General features: G+C 44.2%; 1 protein-coding gene across 1 annotated transcript in view; it reads right to left on the bottom strand.

Moving 5' to 3' along the window:
- The window catches only part of SND1 (staphylococcal nuclease and tudor domain containing 1), a 1,722,638-nt gene that overhangs the window by 175,241 nt on the left and 1,524,940 nt on the right, over nt 1-22,457 (bottom strand). The window contains exon 19 of the mRNA XM_069229374.1: nt 861-984. Within this exon, the coding sequence (XP_069085475.1) occupies nt 861-984 (124 nt within the window). The remainder of the gene's footprint in view (nt 1-860; nt 985-22,457) is intronic.

Genomic DNA, 22,457 nt, shown 5'->3' with positions numbered 1-22,457 from the left:
ACTGGGACTGTAAGCGTTAACTTGTGATTGTTTCCTCAGTCTATTTAGTTGCTCATATTCAGACTCTTCTGAATTCAAGCCTTTTCCACTATACATGAGGATTCAAGCCAGCACTCCAACTGGCAATTTAAGGCAGAACTTAAAAAATAATAATCAAAATCTTACCAATCTCAGGGGCTTCCACATGGACCAGAATTTTGAGGAAAATAAGGACGTCAATATGCCACAAATATTACGCGCTTCAGCAAGCTTTCCTATTCACAGTGGGTTTGGAAGAGCAGCAAGTGTACCTGGTCCATTATTTCGACGCACATTGTACCATCAGTCCACATACACAAGCTGCTCACCTGCGCCACAGGAACAGGTAAAGCCGCCATTTCTCTCCAGCTGGGGAATGTGCATTAGGTGGCCAGGCTAGGTAGTAACTCAGTGCCGATCGTGGATACTGAGGTCGAGACTAGGCATACATGATGCTTGGGGCATTTGCAGACCATTCCATTAATGCTACTAATGCTGCGTTGTCAATGAGGCAATTTTAATTCCTAGTGTGCTTATTACAATTAGCCGTACAATCAGGTCACTCACCAGTTCATAATTTTACTCTTCATCTTGGCATCGTGGATAATTAACCCTTCTGTGGAGGTCCGTCTGGCTTTAAACCTTGCCCTTTATCTTTTGTGGTAATTAAACTTTTAGCGTAATTCACTTCAACAATTTACCCCAGCTTTGGTGTCCCTAATATCGCTATTAATGTTTGCGTGGGAAAATAAGAAGGCAAGTGAAGACAAAAATCAGAGGGAAGAAATAGGGCGAACGACCGAGTTTTATCCGTTTTTGACACTACAGGCTATGCAACTTACCACTCTCCATCTTCAAACTTGGCAATGCAGTAGTCCCCACGGCGCGGTGCGTATGATCCTTCAACGGGAGGATGGCTGGCAATGTCGCTTCTCATATTCTCCATCAACTTCTCAAGTTGGGCTCCTAAAAAAGAGCGAGCACAGAGGACACTGTAAGGTTGTTTCCTTGCTCATGATGGCAACACCTCTCTCACAAACACACCACAGCTTCTAGCAGAAGGCAGCTAAAAATAAGCACGTTGTTGACAGAGGATGACTGAATGCACAGTAACTCTCCAGATGTTCTCATTCAGGAGGATGCTGCGCACGGTCAGTGCGATCATACACAGCATGCCTTTAGAGGTTACAAGCAACTCCTGCGATCAACAGTATCTGATACTCAGCAGCTGCCTAAGTCCGAAAGAGTAACAAGTGCTTCAATTTTTTGGTCACTGGACAAATAAGGTACAATTTAGGGGCAGCGGTGATTTCTTTCCATCTCTACAAACACATCAGATGAATAGAGTCACAGTTCAGGTGACTCTGGTGATCCCTGCAGCAAAATGGTGTCAGACTCAGCTTTACTGATTGTTGAAACCCCGACTATTTAATACAGACATTTTGTTTCCAGAGACTGCCATCATATTTTCTACAGCTATAACTGTCTGTCCATAAGGCTACCCACGAATTGACTAGGTAGACTCCAGTCATAAATGAACTTCAACCATTTTTTTGGTTGGTACAGATGATAGGTAGAGTGGATCGAAGATCTGGGTGGTTCCTGGAGTAGTTCATCCCCCACATGGTCTCTAAGGACTTTCTGCTATCACTTACGTTCTTCAGCATTCATAGGTGACATCTCAAGGCCATTCAAACTCTGTGTCCAATTCTACCCCTATTCTAATAACATGCAGGCTCATCTTTGTGTCCGAGATAAGTGTGACCAGATGTCCACCACTCTAACAAACCAGGCCATCCAGTTTAGTGACGGGAAAATCAAGAAACTATCCGACATTGAGCCTAAGCAGCTAATTAATAAACACTTGCCAGAACCTTTTCAATCCAAACCTTTTGTTTCTGTGATTCCCATGAAGGCTAGGATGAAAAATTATTGCCTGAATGGGTGCCGAATAATGTTTTGGGCCACTGGAAGAGGAGATGGACCAATACGCTTTTTTCGATGGACAATGCCAACTAAAGTATCATTTAACATCCAAGGAGAACCACCACAGTGGCAGGGGCCTTTGTAAATTCACGCTTGGATTACAGTAATCCTCCATGTGCAAGTTTGGAACAGTATCAAATCCACTAGTAGCAGAAAGCAGAGAACAGGTAAGAATGATCTTCACAAATGCACTCGTTTGTAAAATAAAAAAACAAGTAAAAATCTAACATTTCTGCATGGTCTTCTTTTAGCAATTTTACAAACCAATATCTGTTATGTAATGGACCCGTTTACTTTGGAATAATCTCTTCAGAACGCAGAAAATAGGTATTTCTCTAATATAAATGTGTAATCTAAATCAAGGTTTGTTGATTACACCCTGACCCAGATTTGTTTTAAGAGATCAGCACATATGTTCTTCCTAGGAATTACTCTACTGAAATCCTTGTGTTTACGATTCCCTTTATTACTGTACACCTTACTGCAGTGGAGCCCAATGGAGGTCCAACAGGGTCAGCACCATGGAAGATTTTAATAGGATCACGTCAGTTAAACTTACAATAGAACCTAAACCTCGCTGGAATATCACATGGGACTGGCCATCTTGGATCTGAAGTAAACACCTCTGTCTTATTGTTCACGTACTTGCCTCATGTTTAATTTTGAAATGGGGGTTCATATCTAAATTTCTGCTTTGAATGTTAATACTTCAATCATCTTTTTTGCTGCAAAGTTCAAGGTGATTTTGTTTTTTAAAACCCTTTTAATCCTGTTCTTGCTCGTGTATTGGTAGTTTTTTTTTTTTTTTAAAGTTTAAGCATGTTTGTGGTTGTTTATGTTCAATGTATTTTGAAACATTTGTAAAACTTTCAAGAAAGAGCAATTTCATTTGTAGCATATGCACAAGAAATAAACAGCACAGTTTTACTTAAACCTTCCATCGTGCACTGTAGGACACTTGAACATCAAGGTGAATAACAGAGCACTATTGGGTGAATTCAAAACCCAACACCAAAACGCTGCGATATTTGGACTTACATTTTAAAACATTACGGGCTTAGTAGACTAAGAGGAAGAGAACGGTTTCAACAAGAGTTGGGTTTTTGAAATCCCCAAGACAATCATCCATGTTCTATATTTGTGGCAAAATTAGGAAGAAATAACTGCACATAAAACTATCAACAAACAGGTCACTCTATCTCACATGAGATGACTGCCCGTTGAGCACATGGATACAATGAGCTGTGATCCACTGGCTTCGAAACCAGAGGTATTCTGCAGCAAGGGCAGCTCCAGAGAAAAATTGAAACCGAATAACCAAACATGCCTTCCAGAACCATCATTTAGGTGCCACCTAGCGTAACACCCATCTGCTACACTTTGTCCCCAGTAGGCTGGCTTTGCCACTTCATGTCATATAAATCATGATATTCTGCCAATGCATATTCTTACATTTTAGAATTAGGTGCAACTCCACCAGAAAAATGGGATTTGGTCTCATTGGACCTATACGATTCTGAGGACTCTGGCAGTGTTTTCAAACTGGATTTTATCTCATATGATGTTTTCAATTACTTGTGCTGGGTGAGACAGCGCACATTTTGGTCATGGAACGGTATGCATTATCCACAGATGGTGAGGGTGGTGGTAAAGTCCACCACGCTGTATTCTGAATTAAAAGCTTACAAGTAGAGTAATGCCACTCACTACCCTGGTATTGGTGAAGATTGTTACACATCCCAGAATGGTGTGTTAAAACTGTGAGCAAAATATTTAAGATGTTTTTCTGTTACTGTGGATTGTTTTTGCTTACAAATATTTACCCCTAATGAAGACCAAGTGGCCCGAAATACATTGGGTATAGGAATTTGGATGTAGAATCTATGGAGAATATCATATGGTTTTAGGAAATATTGAGCAAAAAGGTTTTGCAATGTGAAAATAAACATGTGATATGATGATATTGCAAACAAACTTTACAAAAGAAAAACAAAATATGGAGCAATAACAACAAAGTATACAGTGGAATGTTGATCTAAGATAGAATTTAAATTTAATTTATCGAATGGAAGGTGACATTCTATAACAGGTGTATGCGGTTGGTTACTCCTGTATAAAATATACAGGTTCCCAATACACCTGTCAAGGTCTACCAGGTGCATCCCTGGGAATGCAGACATCATAAATTTAGTAGCGAACAATCAAAGGATGTTAGCTCTAAAAATCACGAATGCTCACACCAGACCATAGGGGGGTCACTGCAGTGTCGAAATTTCAGTTACTCGCAGACTACCTCCAGGTTTTGGATCACAACTACTAGCCTGACAAAGATGCCTTCTTCCTGCTTCTACAGAATCACAGTAAGTACCTGCATGGGTAATAATTTGTGTATTTAATTGGAAAGTACTAAGTCAAATGTCTCTAATACCCTACAGCCAAGGTTGTCATATGCAGAGAGTTCTTGCAAATTCGGCCTGGTAATATTTGGAATTTTAACTGGTTACCGCAATTGTGTTGCCATCACGAGGCACTCAAGACTAAGAGCGTTGCTCCAACCCTCTGAGTTCTTACTTGTAATTATGGGTTTAAATCCTACCGGGATTTACGAATGTGAGGTTACAGGTCAGCATGCAAACCTCCTTTCTCCTAGAAATGTTGGTGTTGCATAAAAGCCATGATCTCAACATTCACCCAACCAAATGACCTCTGCATCTTATTTTGCGTGAAGCAAATGAAGAATACACCGTGTCTAACAACCTAAAAAACCACAGTAGTTGCTTTTCGCATTCTACCAACTTGGACTATTATAAATCCAATTCTTTCAATCAAATGTTGCAAAAAGGCCTATTCAACCCACTGTTAGTGACATTTAACGTACCCTGGAAAGCGACACTCTCAATACCTATCCAAGTTCTGGTGCCCACTGGAACAGATAGCGAAACTGGAATTTGCAAACATGCGCCGCTCAGTTTCTATTTGTATGTATACCTAGCTTCTCAGTCCTGCCCCTTATCACTTAATTAAACCTTCAAATTAATACTTATGTGCGCTCCCTGACGTTGCCTTTGAATTATGGCCAGTTTATGGTCGCACTGCTATTTGGTGCAGAAGGCTGCCGGAGACCATGGTGTCAAGGGACACTGATTTAGATGGCCCAATAATAGCCTGCTGCACTTCAGTGATGGCCCCACATCTGCTTCATTATCTGGAGAAGCCGCTGCAAACAGCTGCCTTGGCTCTTCATGGTGGCAAGACACCACGACATCTGGCTCCTGAGTTATGCTGCAATTTACTCATACACACGCTTTTTAATGCTGCCTTCAGCAAACAAGTGCATCACATGGCAGTTTAAAACTGTGCCACCCCCAGGTGTCAAAAGCAGGGCAGCAAAGTGGCATGACCTTGTGCTGTGTTGACAATATTAGAGTTCCATGGAGGACCCAGCCGCCTGTGACAGTTACCCAGGGCACTAGGTGGACACTGTACCAGATAAGATGCAGATAAGCACAACCATTTATTACATCCTCACAAGACCAGTGCGTAGGGGCTTTCTACTCTGGAAGGCAAATCCATCCTGCCAGTTCTAAAAGCCCCCACCACCTACTTTATTCATATACTGCTGAGAGTCTAGCACACCAACACACCTCAGAGACAACAACTGATGAAGGCTATGCCTCACCTGTATTGTTCTTATATGAGAAATAAGAATTTGTTCACCTCTGTAAAGAGTGCCAGGAAGTGGGGCACACACGGTGAGTGAAAGTTCTCAACCCAGCTTTCTCAATCCATCACAACCTTACTTCAAAGAGGTGGGCACTGAGATGCCAGCTTTCGACTTGACCCCTTCCAGATAAACCATTTTGGTGTCAAATAGTTTTGATGATAGGCTGTCAATCAAAAGCACAGACCAAAAGTCACAGGTGACATTCAAATGTTGGATACCCATAACCAGTTGCCACAGTGCCTTTGGGAACAAGGGAATTGGTTGAAAAATTAGTAGCTCTATTGACAAGTGATCTTGAAACGGTGACAGGTCCCGAATGACTGAACACATTTTTAGGGTTAGAGTGTGCTGCCCACATTATGCAAAGCACAATGGTGTATTTTTTCTTACTTTGCAGGCGAAAAACTAGACCCAGGATACTCAATGCCTCAAGCAACGAAAAACATGCCCACTTTTCCGTAAGTTTGGATACAGGAACCAGAACGCTGTGTATATTTGAATGTGGCAAGAATCTTCAATGTATCACTTGTTATCAGGGAACAAACCTGCTAGAGAGGAGGGGGTGTGCATGTTCAGTGTTGAAAATAAGCAAGGTAACACAACGTAGTGCAAAATGTGCGCAAGAGGACGATAGTCAAGCGGCCGTGCAACCACCTTCACTTCGGGAGATGGAATTCAAGCTTCATTTACACTAGTATTGTGGGACATTTAATCTATTGTTTAACTACAGGTTGACATGACAATTCTCTGAAATACTCTAGGAATTTTCTCCAAATTCTCTTGGTGGTCGTGACATCTACCAAATCCATAAGTGATAGGGCAACACAAATTACCACCATCAATAAAGGTTGACAATACGTTAGACATTACTTTTAGAAAGCATACTTCTTTCTTATACGTCTTCTTTAATAAGTAAAAAAAAAAAAATCAGATTGAATTACTATTTTCTGGTGAAAGTGAGGTTTCCAGCTTATGGTGTTCGTGAGATAGAACCTGCCTGAAACAATATTAGCACAGTCTGTGGCAGCGTGCTACAAAAACACCGGGAGAGATTGAATATAGCAGGTGACAGGTGGGCGTCAGAGGCGTAACATTAGTCCCTGCGGTGGGGGGGTGCGAGCTCCAGGAGCCCCCTCAAGACAGTACCCTCACCTGAGAGCTCCTGGCTGGGTCCGGGTTGGTTGTGGTGGCAGGGGGGTACATGGAGGGGGGGGCTCCATGTACGGTATTCTGTAGACTGGTGTTTCTATCAGCAGCAGGGCTGGTGAAACAGTCAGCAGTGGAGGACAATCACAAGTCACTTCACTGGTATCACAAGGATACAACAGAGGGCCACCTTAGAGCCCGACTTGCACAAATGTTAAGCAGTGGCTATGGAGTCCAAGTGCCCACTAGACATGCAAGGCTCACTCTATTGTGGTTAACACCACTCAATCTGGAAGCAGCCTGGTGCCCACCAGGCAGGGGCGACTCCTCCAATATAGTGTAGGAGCGCCATCCCCCACCCCAGCAGCAGGAGCTGCAAACCTTTACAAATAAAACAATAATAAACTGTGTTTATTATCGTTTTATTTTAAAGGGAGGGGGCCATGGGGGTGATGAGCAGTGAGGGGAGAGCACAGAGCACTTCCCTCCGTGCGCAAGTATGTTTGGCCGGCCACCTCAGGCTGGCCAAACATGTCCACAAGTGCTCTCTCCAACCCAGCACTATGTTGCCAAGTTAGAGAGAGCGGGCCCCGGCACCCAGTCTGCATTGGAGCACCCAGGCTCTGAGCAGCATCATTATTAGCAGAGGGCATGCTGGGAGCCTATGCCTTGATTGCGGTGGCGGCAACTTTAAGGTAAGCTTATTATACATATATATATATATATGGAAAATGTCACTTACCCAGTGTACATCTGTTCGTGGCATGAGACGCTGCAGATTCACATGCTTTGCACATCCCGCCATCTAGTGTTGGGCTCGGAGTGTTACAAGTTGTTTTTCTTTGAAGAAGTCTTTTCGAGTCACGAGATCGAGGGACTCCTCCCCTTTCGGCTCCATTGCGCATGGGCGTCGACTCCATCTTAGATTATTTTCCCCGCAGAGGGTGAGGTAGGAGTTGTGTATTATAGTAACAGTGCCCATGCAATGGAGTAAATATGTATGTACATAATGGTGTTTAAAGTGATATATTTAAAAATTTACAAATGTTCAAGATCAACTTCGAAACGGCTACAGGCTCCCGGGGAGGCGGGTGGGCGCATGTGAATCTGCAGCGTCTCATGCCACGAACAGATGTACACTGGGTAAGTGACATTTTCCGTTCGATGGCATGTGTAGCTGTAGATACACATGCTTTGCATAGACTAGTAAGCAGTTATCTCCCCAAAAGCGGTGGCTCAGCCTGTAGGAGTTGAAGTTGTTTGAAATAAAGTTCGTAGTACTGCTTGTCCTACTGTGGCTTGTTGTGTTAACACATCCACGCAGTAATGTTTGGTGAATGTATGAGGCATAGACCATGTGGCTGCCTTACATATTTCAGTCATTGCAATGTTCCCTAGAAAGGCCATAGTAGCACCTTTCTTCCTAGTTGAATGTGCCTTTGGTGTTATAGGCAGTTCTCTTTTTGCTTTGAGATAACAGGTTTGAATACATTTAACTATCCATCTGGCAATGCCTTGTTTGGATATTGGATTCCCTGTATGAGGTTTTTGAAAAGCAATGAACAGTTGCTTTGTTTTTCTTCTTTGTTTTGTTCTATCAATGTAGTACATTAAAGCTCTTTTGATGTCTAATGTATGTAGTGCTCTTTCAGCTACAGAATCTGGTTCTGGAAAAAACACTGGTAGTTCTACTGTTTGATTTAAGTGAAACAGTGATATGACTTTTGGTAAGAATTTTGGGTTAGTTCGTAAAACTACTTTATGCTTGTGTATCTGAATAAAGGGTTCTTGTATGGTAAATGCCTGTATTTCACTTACTCGTCCTAGAGATGTGATGGCAATGAGAAACGCTACTTTCCATGTTAAATATTGTATCTCACATGAGTGCATGGGTTCAAAAGGTGGGCCCATGAGTCGTGTTAAGACAATGTTAAGGTTCCACGAAGGAACTGGTGGCGTTCTTGGTGGAATAATTCTCTTTAGGCCCTCCATAAATGCTTTTATGACTGGGATCCTAAATAATGAGGTTGAGTGCGTAATTTGCAGATAAGCTGAAATTGCGGTAAGATGTATTTTAATGGATGAAAAAGCTAGCTTTGACTTTTGTAAATGCAGTAAGTAGCTTACGATGTCTTTAGCAGATGCGTGTAATGGTTGAATTTGATTATTATGGCAATAATAAACAAATCTTTTCCACTTATTTGCATAGCAATGTCTTGTGGTTGGTTTCCTTGCTTGTTTTATGACCTCCATAAATTCCTGTGTAAGGTCTAGATGTCCGAATTCTAAGACTTCAGGAGCCAAATTGCTAGATTCAGTGATGCTGGATTTGGATGCCTGATCTGTTGTTTGTGTTGAGTTAACAGATCTGGTCTGTTTGGAAGCTTGATATGAGGCACTACTGAGAGGTCTAGTAGTGTTGTGTACCAAGGTTGTCTTGCCCAGGTTGGTGCTATTAATATGAGTTTGTTTGGACTCAATTTGTTTAATAGATACGGAAGGAGTGGGAGAGGGGGAAAAGCGTATGCAAATATCCCTGACCAGCTCATCCATAACGCATTGCCCTGAGATTGATCTTGTGGGTACCTGGATGCAAAGTTTTGGCATTTTGCGTTTTCTTTTGTTGCAAATAGGTCTATTTGTGGTGTTCCCCATCTTTGGAAGTAAGTGTTTAGTATTTGGGGGTGAATCTCCCATTCGTGGATTTGTTGGTGATCCCGAGAGAGATTGTCTGCTAACTGATTCTGAATCCCTGGAATAAACTGTGCTATTAGACGAATGTGGTTGTGAATCGCCCAATGCCATATTCTCTGTGCCAGGAGACACAACTGTGTCGAGTGTGTTCCTCCCTGTTTGTTCAGATAATACATCGTTGTCATGTTGTCTGTTTTGACAAGAATGTGTTTGTGTCTTATTATGGATTGAAATGCCTTCAACGCTAGAAATACTGCCAGTAGTTCTAAGTGATTTATGTGAAACTGTCTCTGCTGAGTGTCCCATTGTCCTTGGATGCTGTGTTGATTGAGGTGTGCTCCCCACCCTATGAGGCATCTGTCGTTATTACGTATTGAGGCACTGGGTCTTGGAAAGGCCGCCCTTGGTTTAAATTTATATTGTTCCACCATTGAAGCGAGGTGTATGTTTGGCGGTTTATCAACACTAGATCTAGAAGTTGACCCTGTGCCTGTGACCATTGTGATGCTAGGCACTGTTGTAAGGGCCGCATGTGCAACCTTGCGTTTGGGACAATGGCTATGCATGAGGACATCATGCCTAGTAGTTTCATCACCATCTTGACTTGTATCTTCTGTTTTGGATACATGGCCTGTATTACATTGTGAAATGCCTGTACCCTTTGTGGACTTGGAGTGGCAATCCCTTTTGTTGTGTTGATTGTTGCTCCTAAGTATTGCTGTGTTTGACACGGCTGAAGGTGTGACTTTGTGTAGTTGAGTGAGAAACTAGTTTGTGGAGGGTTTCTATGACATATTTTGTGTGTTGTGAACACCGTTCTTGCGTGTTGGTTTTGATTAACCGATCGTCTAGGTACGGGAACACATGTATTTGCTGCCTCCTGATATGTGCAGCCACTACTGCCAGGCATTTTGTAAAAACTCTTGGCGCAGTTGTTATCCCGACTGGCAACGTTTTGAATTGGTAATGTACCCCTTGGAATACAAACCTTAAGTACTTTCTGTGTGAAGGATGTATCGGTATATGGATGTATGCATCCTTTAGGTCTAGTGTTGTCATGTAGTCTTGTTGTTTGAGCAATGGGATTACATCCTGTAATGTCACCATGTGAAAGTGATCTGATTTGATGTAGGTATTTAATGTTCTGAGATCTAATATAGGTCTTAGAGTTTTGTCCTTTTTGGGTATGAGAAAGTACAGCGAGTAAACTCCTGTTCCTCTCTGATGAATTGGTACCAGTTCTATTGCATCTTTTTGTAACAACGCTTGGATTTCTAGTTCTAGAAGATCCATATGTTGTCTTGACATATTGTGTGTTTTTGGTGGGACATTTGGAGGGAATTTGAGAAATTCTATGCAATAACCATGCTGGATAATTGCTAGGACCCAAGTGTCTGTTGTTATTTCCTCCTAAGGTTTGTAGAACTTGGTTAGTCTCCCCCCCACAGGTGTTGTGTGTTGGGGATTTGTGACGTCGAAGTCACTGCTTGTTTTGAGGAGTTTTGGGACTTTGGAACTTCCCTCTACTCTTTTGGAATTGGCTCCCTCTATATTGTCCCCGAAAACTTCCCCGCTGATATTGGCTCTGATAAGTGGGCCTTGTTTGTGAGGTTGAGGGTTCTGTGGTTTGTCCTCGAAACTGTGTTTTGCGAAATGTGCCTCTGCTCTGTGGGGAGTAGAGTGCGCCCATGGCTTTGGCCGTATCAGTGTCATTTTTAAGTTTTTCGATAGCAGTGTCAACCTCCGGCCCAAACAACTGCTGTCCGTTAAATGGCATATTCAGCACGGCTTGTTGTATTTCCGGCTTGAATCCTTATGTACGCAGCCATGCGTGTCTCCTTATGGTCACTGCTGTATTTACTGTTCTAGCAGCTGTATCTGCTGCATCCATTGCCGAGCGTATCTGATTGTTCGAGATACTCTGTCCTTCCTCCACCACCTGTTGTGCCCTTTTTTGGAACTCTTTGGGTAAGTGTTCAATGAAATGTTGCATTTCGTCCCAATGAGCCCTATCATATCTCGCCAGCAATGCCTGTGAGTTGGCAATGCGCCGTTGGTTGGCCGCTTGTGCTGCAACCCTTTTCCCCGCAGCGTCGAACTTGCGACTCTCCTTGTCTGGAGGTGGTGCGTCTCCCGAGGTGTGCGAGTTCGCTCTCTTGCGAGCTGCCCCTACTACCACAGAGTCTGGTGTTAATTGCTGCGTGATGTATACAGGGTCTGTTGGCGGTGGCTTGTATTTCTTATCCACCCTTGGAGTTATGGCCCTGCCCTTCACAGGCTCCTGAAACACCTGTTTGGAGTGTTTTAGCATTCCAGGTAGCATAGGGAGACTTTGGTATTGGCCATGTGTGGAGGATAGTGTGTTAAATAAAAAGACATCCTCAATAGGCTCTGCATGCAGGGTGACATTATGAAACGCCACTGCTCTTGACACCACCTGTGTGTAGGCTGTACTGTCCTCAGGTGGCGACTGTCTCGCTGGATAACAGTCTGGGCTGTTATCTGATACTGGCGCATCATAAAGATCCCATGCGTCGGGATCATCCTGAGTCTTTCCAGTATGAGTTGGGGACTGCATCAGTGGTGGAGTGGCTACCGGTGATGTGTGCATTGAGCGTGGTGGAGATGGTGGCGGTGTTACTTGTCTTGCCACCTTTGCCTGTGGCTGCTTATCTTTTTCTTGAAAGGCAAGTCTTCTTTTCATCCTAATTGGGGGAAGAGTACTTATCTTATCTTCCCAGTGTCCTTTTGGATGTGGAGCCTTCTCTGAGTGTAGTCTGGCTCCATTGACTCTAGTTCTTGTCCAAACCTATGTCCTTGCATTTGTGAGGACAGTCCCTGTTCCTCTGTGTAGGAACCTGTTTTCGGTTCCGAGGCCGGATGTTTCGGAATGGAAACTTTTTCGGCAGTCTTTTTCGGTTCCGACGACACTTTTTAAATTTTCTGCGTTCTGGTCTCTCGGTGCCGACTCGTTTGGGTGCCGCCCTCTCGTGCTGAACTTGCTCTGACCTGCTGTCTTGGGGTCGAGTCTGCTCTGTGCCGGTATCTCGACCGGAGTCGGATGTCTTCGACACATGCGTGCCCTTTTTCGGTGCCGATGATCGGTCACCTTTTTTTCGGGTTAAGCCATGGCCTGCTGGCGGTGGCGTCCCCTGGGCTTTAGTGGTCTTTCCGTGAGTTTTGTGTGTCGACGTCTTACTGACGGTTTTCGGCGTCTGTTCGGGATCGACCTCGTCCGAGTCCGAATCCTCGATGAAGAAGGTTTCTTCTTCCTCCTCCAAGTGTTTTTGTCCTGTCGGCGCCGACGCCATCTGTAGTCTTCTTGCTCTTCGGTCTCTTAATGTCTTCCTCGACCGAAACGCTCGACAGGCTTCACAAGTATCTTCTTTGTGTTCTGGAGACAAACACAAGTTACAGACCAGATGCTGATCTGTATAAGGATACTTGTTGTGACATTTGGGGCAGAAGCGGAATGGGGTCCGTTCCATTAGCATTGAAGAGATACGTGGTCGGGCCGACCAGGCCCCGACGGGGGATCGAAAACCCCAAAGGGCCACCGGGGCTCTTCAAAATTCGGTGTCGGTCTGTTGTAACTAACCCGATACCGAACGCAAACAATACAGTCGAATTTTCCGAGATTCTAACTATCTTTCTGAACCGAAACGCAGAGCGAAAAGGAACACGTCCGAACCCGATGGCGGAAAGAAAACAATCTAAGATGGAGTCGACGCCCATGCGCAATGGAGCCGAAAGGGGACGAGTCCCTCGATCTCGTGACTCGAAAAGACTTCTTCGAAGAAAAACAACTTGTAACACTCCGAGCCCAACACTAGATGGCGGGATGTGCAAAGCATGTGTATCTGCAGCTACACATGCCATCGAACACATATATATATATGTAGATAGATATAAATATAGCTCTATCTCTCTCTCTATATATATATATATATTGTTGGACTTTTGGCCTTACGCAGAGTCATCCCCAGTCTTTTTGCCTCCTTCCTCCTAGTTTTTCTGACCTCTCGCTGTTGGCTCTAGGACTCTGAGCACTTTATCACTGCTGACCAGTGCTAAAGTGCAGGTGCTCTCCCATCTAAAGTTGGTATGATTGGCTTATACCCAATTGGCATTTTTAATTTACCTATAAGTCCCTTGTACAGTGGTATCTCTATACCCAGGGCCTGTAAATTAAATACTACTAGTGGGCCTGCAGCGCTGCTTGCGCCACCCACTGAAGTAGACTTTCAAAACCTGTGTCAGGCCTGCTAGCGCAGGGCCTGTGTGCGCAGTTTTCTGCCACAGGGACCTGGCATCTAAACTTACTTGCCAGGCCCAGAACTCCCCTTTTACTACATGTAAGTCACCCCTAAGGTACGCCCTAGCTAGCCCTATGGGCAGGGTGCCATGTATGTAGAAATGAAGGACATGTGCCATATTGCATGGCCTGTCCTAGTAGTGACAAACAGCCTAACTTGGTGTCTCACTGCTGGGAGTGCTGCCTTCTCATAGGATTGCATTAGAAATGTCCTGCCTTATGTGTAAGGGGTATTGTCTGATTTCTGAGGGGTAGCGTAGGCATGTTTGGTATGGTTGTGATGGTGATAATAAATGCTGCTTACTGGTGTGGGTGTATTTTTTATTACTATCACAGAAATGCCACTTCTAGAAAGTGCGCATTTATCTGTGCTTATGACTCTGGTGTTTTGCAGCTTGACTCCAATCCACGTCTGGGCAGAGTGACAGTTGGGGCTTTGTGCATACTTTTCAGACAGCCTGTACACAGGGAGGGTGGAGGTGTCACAGAGATGCATCTGCATACTGAATAGTCTTCCTGGGTTGAGAGAAGGGAGAGGCGGGCACACCTGCATTTGTAAAGACTGTGCCCTGGCCATTCACAATAGGGTCGTTAACCCCCCACTGATGTTTGGAGCCTGTGCTGAAAGGAGAGAGGGGGCACTCCCAGAACCAGTTGTAACTGGCTGGAACCTCCTCTCCCTACCATTGTAAAACACTGTAAGAACTGAGTATAAGTACAGGGGAATTTTCCCCACAATTTGGAGACTCTTGGAATCATCTTGGAGCTGGACACCAAAGGCTGAAAGGACTCACCAGGCACCGCCATGGACTGCTGCTGCTGTGCTGACCTGTGACCTGCCTGGTCACTGTGAAGGACTTGCCACTTGCTGCCTTTCCCTTGTGCTGGCCTGTAGCTGGGCCCTCCACCTGAGGACCTTATCTTAAGATTCTGCTCCCCAGGGGCAGGGTGCTGTGGCCCCTGACCCCTGCATCCATTTCTTCACGAGGGGTGCTTCTCCGTGGTTGTGGCTGCCATAGCGCTGATTGCAGCGCGCTTATGGAGCCTTGGGAGCTCGTAGGCTCCTTGCTGCATTGTGCCCCTTTAAATAAGATCACTGTAGCGGCCCGGGAAGCTGGAAGAACACTTGCGCACCGCATCGGGTGCAGGCGAGTGTCTGCTCGGGCCCCAGGAGGGGTCTGATCTTCTTATGCCTTCACAGCAGGACCAGGGGAAGGCGCGGGGAGTGCCCCCTTTCCCCTGGCCTCTGCGTTAGGAGCAGGACGCTCCTTTTCTGCTGTTAGGTAAAACGGGCATTATTGTGGGCCCCCCCCTTGGTGGAAGGGCCAGTGGAGGCCCGGGGGGGCCCCCAGAGATCGCGGGTCCCGGGAGGGGCCTGTCATAAAACCGGAGGGGGTGCGTGGTGCCCCCGTCCTGCCCTAAGTTGTTTTTGCTGGCTTTGGCCCCCCTCGTGAGGGCCGGTTGAGGCCCTGGGGGCCCCCCTGTAATCACGGTCCCCAGAGGGGCCAGTCTATAAAAGAGAGGAGGTGCATGTCGCCCTCCTCTGTCCCCAGAGTATAAGGGAGGCCTCCGTTTGGCGCATAGGCGCACCGGGGGCACCATTGTTCACCTTCTAGGCACTAGAGGCGCCTTCATCCAACCAGGTACTGTTTAAAGGACCAATATAGTTGCAATCCAAAGTTCTTTCTACAGACTTTTGTTTGATTCATATATTACCTACCTGCGTTTGATGTTTTTACATATGTGTATGCAAATGTTCCTTTTATGGACATGCTTGCTAATATGTTTTTCTAACTTGCCATATGTTTTCTAATGTTCCTACTATGGGCATTTTATGATATTTTTATGACAAGTGCTGTGATGTAATACGTGTTTTCCTGACTACTGCTTATGTTGCAGAATACTGAGTAACCTGTGTGTTATGTGTGACTACTGCTAGTTTGCAGAGTAACTAATGTGTAACGTTCTGACAACTGCTAAGGTAGCAGGATAGTACTGATATGTGATGTTTGGTCTGATAATTAAGTTGTGTACAATACAATATATTTTCATATAATCTGGTGGTGTATTTCCTTTGTGGTGGGGCTATTGCGTCACATGTGTGTGTTTGTGTTGTGCAAACGCTTTACACATTGCCTCTGGGTTAAGCCTGACTGCTCGTGCCAAGCTACCAAGGGGGTGAGCAGGGGTTATCTTGGACGTGTAACTCCCTTGCCCTGACTAGAGTGGGTAAGTTCTGCCTGGCTGAGGTGCATACCCTAGCCAACCAGAAACCCCATTTCTAACACATATATATATATATACACATACATATATACACATATATACATATGCACACATATAGCCCTGCCACTTTGCCAACCACGACTGCCACCAGGTACACAAAGTTTACACAAACAGCCAATAGGCAAATGCAGTCTAGATCAATATCGTCTTCAAAAAAGTGAGTGTGCATGAGTTTGAGAGACGGCGCAGGAGAGACTTTCCCACTAGAGTTCATCACAATTGGCTTTCCCATCAATGGATGCTTCAATCAATTTCTGTATGGTTCCTAGAAGTGAAAGCATGATCTTAAACAAAGATATACCTAGATACTGTTCTGTTGATGTTCTGTCCCACAGGTGAAGTTTATTTCTTACAATGATAAATAGGACATAACAGACTGATCACAGAACAGGACAAAGCAAAAACAACAAGTGATGGACGGAATGCTGAACATTGTCAAACATTCACCCCCAGTACAGTGATCTGGGCCTAAATCCATCGTTTTTTTGCTGCCCATGCCATTCCAGTTTGGACCCAGCCATATGCAAATCAGTCTTGACCCTGTTCCCCATGGGAACAGTCCAGGACAGCCTTTAACTTGGAGAGTGGTTGGCCAGTGACACTGGTGACTTCACTATTAGACTGTCTGGACACAAACAGGCAGCAAAGGAAAATGGACAAACGAGAAAGTTAATAATGGGATGGATTATTGGGAGAAACATTGATCATGCAACACTTGTTCAGGACATGTATTCAAAACATCCAATCGAACGAGGGGAATTTATCAACTGTGAAACCAGGAAATCTAAGTTGTAGGGCCAGCCAGATTTCTCGCTTGAGCAAAACGGTGTGATCCTGGGCAATTGTTCATTCGAATTTCTCACTATCTTCGCTGCTACACAAGCATTAAATTGCCAAAAAATGGATATCACAGACAAAAATAACTTCGAGTGTATGCACAACCAAAATACATAAATTGAAGACAACGAAAAGAAAAGTATGCACTCTGTATTTGCAGGTTAAATTTAACTACAGTATTGTGCATTTTTTCATTCAGGCAACACAGAGTCAAGCTTTATACGGAAGGAAGCAACTCACGGAGTACAAAAACACCGTTTGTGGCAGGACTGAATTTCAGGACAAATCTCAAAAATGCATTTATTCTTCTGAAAGACTAATAACCTACACTTTGAAACTATTTTGCTCACCTAAAACAGAAATGCTGCTTTTATACTGTGGAGGACTGGCAGCATTTGTAGGACTCATATATATATATGATAATTCGTCACTTAATGAGGTCAATAAACAATTATTGACAATGTATATTCCCTGAAAACTATTAAGGAACACTTTTGATCGGTTAACTAGAGACACTGAAAATGGGTGATAGATTAACTTTGTGTGACAAATAAGATGAGCTTCATTATTTTCACAATAATGGAAACGAAGGTTAATAACAGACTTTTTAAAAATGAGAGCACTTTTCAGAATGTTGTATTGTACATGCGGGGAGGTGTAGTACATTTCTATTTTACTTTTTTGCAACTTTCATTATTTAGCTTACACATTCATATTGCTGTGACACACTGTGATTAGACAAGGAACACACAAATTACAACCATGAATCACAATGTATAATAAAGAGGTAGATGAAGTCCAAAGGTTACAAAGGAAAGGCCAAGATGAACACTGAATCCAACACATTTAAACTACGCGATCAGTCAATAGAGAACCTCAGACATAAAGGAGAGTCCAACGCTGTGCGGCTAATCCTAGTCGGGCATTATTGAAATCATCAGGAGCATCCCTGGAGCAATGAGGTACCAACACTTAGCAAGAGCCTCCATGGTTTCCATATTCTTGCAAATAAAGACACTCTTGCTAATTTAAGTCACGTTGATAGGTTACACAAAGGAGGGTATTCTATGTAGAACACCCATGACGGTCTAGTGCAGATAGTACTGTCTCCCGATGGTACAGAAGGGTCTGTCTGGCAAGTGGCTGTGTTACACATCCTAACCTAATTTTCCATGCATTGATGGATGGCCATGCGGAGAACGTTAGCCACTCAAGGGTGTTGGAGAGAGGTCCTCATTTCCAATCCTGCTGTGGGGACATTACTGCTGAACTCATGGGACGTGAGGGTTACTGCAAGGCTGGAGTTCGTACCTCTGTGTATGATCGGGTTCTGTATCATCTAGTTCGGGTATGCTTATATCACTTGACACCCCGATCGCTGGGAGGGACACAAAGCCTTGTGGGTGGATGCTGAGCCTGGAGTCCAAAGTAGTAACCATAAGATGTAACGGCGGTCGGTCACGGGTTGCAGAAAGTTAGGCGAGTGGCCAGCCGTCAATGGACCTGGTTCATGCAGCAGGTCAGAGGTGCAGCAGAGCCAAATGGTACACGCGGTCTCACACATGAGCGCAGAGGTGTGTGCCTGTATGGGTACTATGAACACTGTGCATAGCAATATAAGCAGTGCAAACAGGGCAGCAGCGTGAAAGAGACTAATGCTCATCAACGTGCAGCTCTCTGGTCGAGTACTAATTATATATCTCATTTTATAAACAGTTTGCATTAGACTAGCCACTGAAGCTCTCACTGCTCTTCATGTACTGCGAGTAACGTGTCTTGACGCCAATGCCTCTGGACTCGTTACTTAGCTGCTGCTAGTGAAACAGCGAAGAAGTAGTTCGCTCGCAGTCAAACGCATCGGAAAAAGTGCAATTAGCCACGTAACCGGGGCGATGTCCAAGGTGGTACTTAAAGAGCCCCAAGGAGGGACAAACGTACATTTACCAACGAAAATAAAGGATTTTTGAAGGGCAAGCCTATGAAAGAGTGGTATGGATGCGCATGCCTAGAAGCCAGATACATAACACGTCAGAAAAGCTGCTATGCTCAACCTAAAAAAAATATTCAAATAGAGCCTGTGCTGGATTTGGGCAATGCTTTACATGAACTATTAGAACACCTTCCGTGAACCATACACTTTTTAAAAAACTCTTTACAACACTGAATTGGTTATTTTCACTTATGTAGAAACACAAATACATTAGAGTATCCATTTAGTTAAGTTGGGCGAAACAGGCACCAGTCTGATCATTGTAGAGCTATAAAATGCATACTGGCTTCACCTGCATAATCACCAGAACAAACATCTGTGGCTGGCAGAGACAGTCCCTAGCAACACTTTATATCTGCCCAGTGGCTGCAGGTCTAACCCCTATATCAGTTTCTTCAGAAAATGCAACATGTCACAGCAGGAGAAAGTACAATACACACCAGCATACCAAAGACATCAGAAAGGCAAAATTGTTTACTGAATAATAAAAACGTTTTTTACTTTGGAGTTTGGCTACGCCATTTTCAGCCATTGCTGTAACACAACCTGCATAAAAATTAAAAAGGAGTATGGTAATTTCAAACAATGCAAGTAGATTAAAACATAAATAAATGCAACCTCAAAGACCATAAAATCATTATGTAATCATGTTTCATTATGAGCACTTTGCCCCTTCCCCTTCCCCTTCCCCTCATATGAGATGAGCACAGGAGGCTTGTCTGGCTGTATAAAGCCTTCCACATCAAATAAGGTACAAGCAATATGGACGGTGGATGGCTGACTCTCCCGTGTTACTGCCAGGAGGGGGTCTTTCCACGTGGTGGGGCTCCCCAGGGCGTTTATCTGAACGCACTCTGACAGCCCATCAGATATGCTTCACCAATCTATTACCAATTGATTTCCCTGGGTCTCTTCCTGCAACCTACCCGCATCTAGCGCGAATGGCAGATGCCAATTTAAGGATGAAGATGCATGCTTGCGCATTTTTTGTGGGTTTTTCCACCACAATGAATTGACTCTGCCTTAGATGAGCTTGGACTGGGAAATAGTAGAGCACCACAATTTAGCTGCCATTGGAAATGCTATAGATTTGGAAAGCTACTTCACATAAAGGAGCCCTGGACACTCACCATGTGCAAACTAAATACTGACAACACACATGCCACACTGAGTAGCAGACAACACCACATGATCGTTAACTCCTGCCAATCAGAGCCAGACGTAAACCACAAGAGCGAATGATGGAGTTTACTCTATTACCTGCCACCAAAGGGAGCCGCTGCAGCTCCCACTGTGCATCACGATGACGGTGGCACACGCCGGTATACGGTGTCCACCCACTATCTTCACAAGGTGGACGTTGTCCACCCTACCTAGCGGTTGTGCCGCACTGTAATATGCTGAACTCGTCCCGGTGGATTCAGCAGTGCCTGCAGGTCGTCTGATTTCCTTATGAGCAGCAACGTGCAGGCAATACGGAGGGGCTTTCTATTTTAAATTCAAGCTGGGCCAAAAACAAAGGCCGAAGTTAGGTGACCATAAGGCATCCTCTTCTCGCTGGAGCTATATGGAGCCTCACACATTCCTGCAAATGCAATGGAGAGGCAACAAAGGCGCAAAGCGTGTTCTCACATCACAGGTACTTAAGAGAGGCATGTTTATGACTTTGGTCAGTCTCTGTATATAAGACGTATGTCGGATGTATTGGTCTGTTCCTGTTTTTACACAAATAGCAATTTAAATATCACCATTTTCTTTTTTTTTCTTTTTACAGCACTACTTATCCCAATGTAGGGTGCCAGAGCGCTTTCCATCACATGTACACATTATGTATTAATAATAAATTAGAAGTGTAAATCTATGTACAGGATTTGTCACATGGGATAGAGGGGATTACAAGGTGTACAAGTCACACGTCCTTCATAGCTCACTGGTCTATATTAGGATTACATTTATGAACTGCAAGTAACAAAAGGATCTCTGTGTTGAAAGCAGTAGCTCACTTACCTATCTACATACAACAAACATCTGTTATGATGTGCTTTGCAGGAGAAACGATAACCCTCTATACTACTTTGATTCAAACCTGGGACTGGACATGACAACTTTAAAGCAAATGTTTTAACCACTTGAGTGGTCTTACCATTACTATTGGTCCCTGGGATTTATAGGGCATACGAAGCGCTCTGCAGTAGGTGCCTTATCATCCATAAGCTTTTTTTAAATGCAGTCTGCAACCAATTTATCAGGACAGATTTATCGCCAAGTTTCACTTTGTATCAATTTCTTTGTGGCAGAGATTTAAAAACATGTTGAAATCGATACCCAGATTTTGCATCTGTGTTGTCACTTTTTTGGGGCAACCCCCAATGCAAAATCTCTTTTTTTTTAAATCTGGTAATTTGCTCAAATGTACTCCTTATAGACCTGCTACATATATGTGTGAGGTCTTAAGAACAGACATCACGTCTTGTGATTTCACTCTGTTATGTTATGGGTTCTAATGCCAGTTCCTGTGATGTCACTTCCTGTGATGCCATTTGCAATCTCACATGCCATGATGTCACTTGTATACTGTGTAACTTGGTTAGTCCCCACCCCTTCCTTTTTCAGGACTTGCACCCTGGGTGTAATGAAGGACAGTGGCAGTGAAGCTCAGACACCTGCCTCACACTTCCATATGCTCCTCCGAGTACCTTACTAACATAACACAGTAAAGGGCACTTCTGAATTAGTGCAACTATGCAAACTGAATGAAAGCGCTCCACTAAAAGCAGTACTGGGGCTTGACTTGTTAAACATTCACAAAACAATCACAAAGGAAAAATTAGAAGCAGACAATGTACTCTTCCTACTTTTTGCCCAGAATAAACAAAAGGTAACACCCACCACACTCAATGCACTAAATAACATAGACATATGTACACAGGTAGATGGGCTCAGTCTGCTGGTGGTGGTAGCACTGTCAGTCATCACACGGCTAGCATGTGAGACACTTCTGTGGAACACACCTTTCTATCACCTTTCAGGAAGTCTCTTAATATAGCCTTAGAGCTCGCCGTAATGGGCTGTATCGGGCATTAAAGGCCCGCTCCAGCGTAAAAAGGCCCAAGACGAAGGCGAGGGCCTTTAACAAGGGAGCAGGAATTGAATTGTCTGTATAGCCCAGCTACAAAGGGCTATAAGGCTAGTAGAACATTCCACCACTGCAGGGCAGAATGTTCTAATAAATAAAACAAAGTCATCACAGAGCCCTAGGGGACTGAAATCCCCTCAGGCTCTGTGGGACCTTTGTTCACAGCTACTGCTGTGAACAGAACACTGGAATGTTGACGCTCCAGGCTTTTACCAGCCAGTAAAAGCCCTGAGCACTCCATGATCTCCAATGGAGCTCCCAACATTCCAATGTTCTAATTTCTTTACACACCAGTCTGCCTACGCCAACAGAGCCCTAAAGGCCC

This window comes from Pleurodeles waltl, chromosome 4_1 (assembly GCF_031143425.1).
Source record: "Pleurodeles waltl isolate 20211129_DDA chromosome 4_1, aPleWal1.hap1.20221129, whole genome shotgun sequence".
In the NCBI taxonomy this organism is placed as follows: domain Eukaryota; kingdom Metazoa; phylum Chordata; class Amphibia; order Caudata; family Salamandridae; genus Pleurodeles; species Pleurodeles waltl.
Note: the sequence above shows the minus strand (reverse complement) of the source record. Positions and strands in the feature narration are given on the sequence as shown.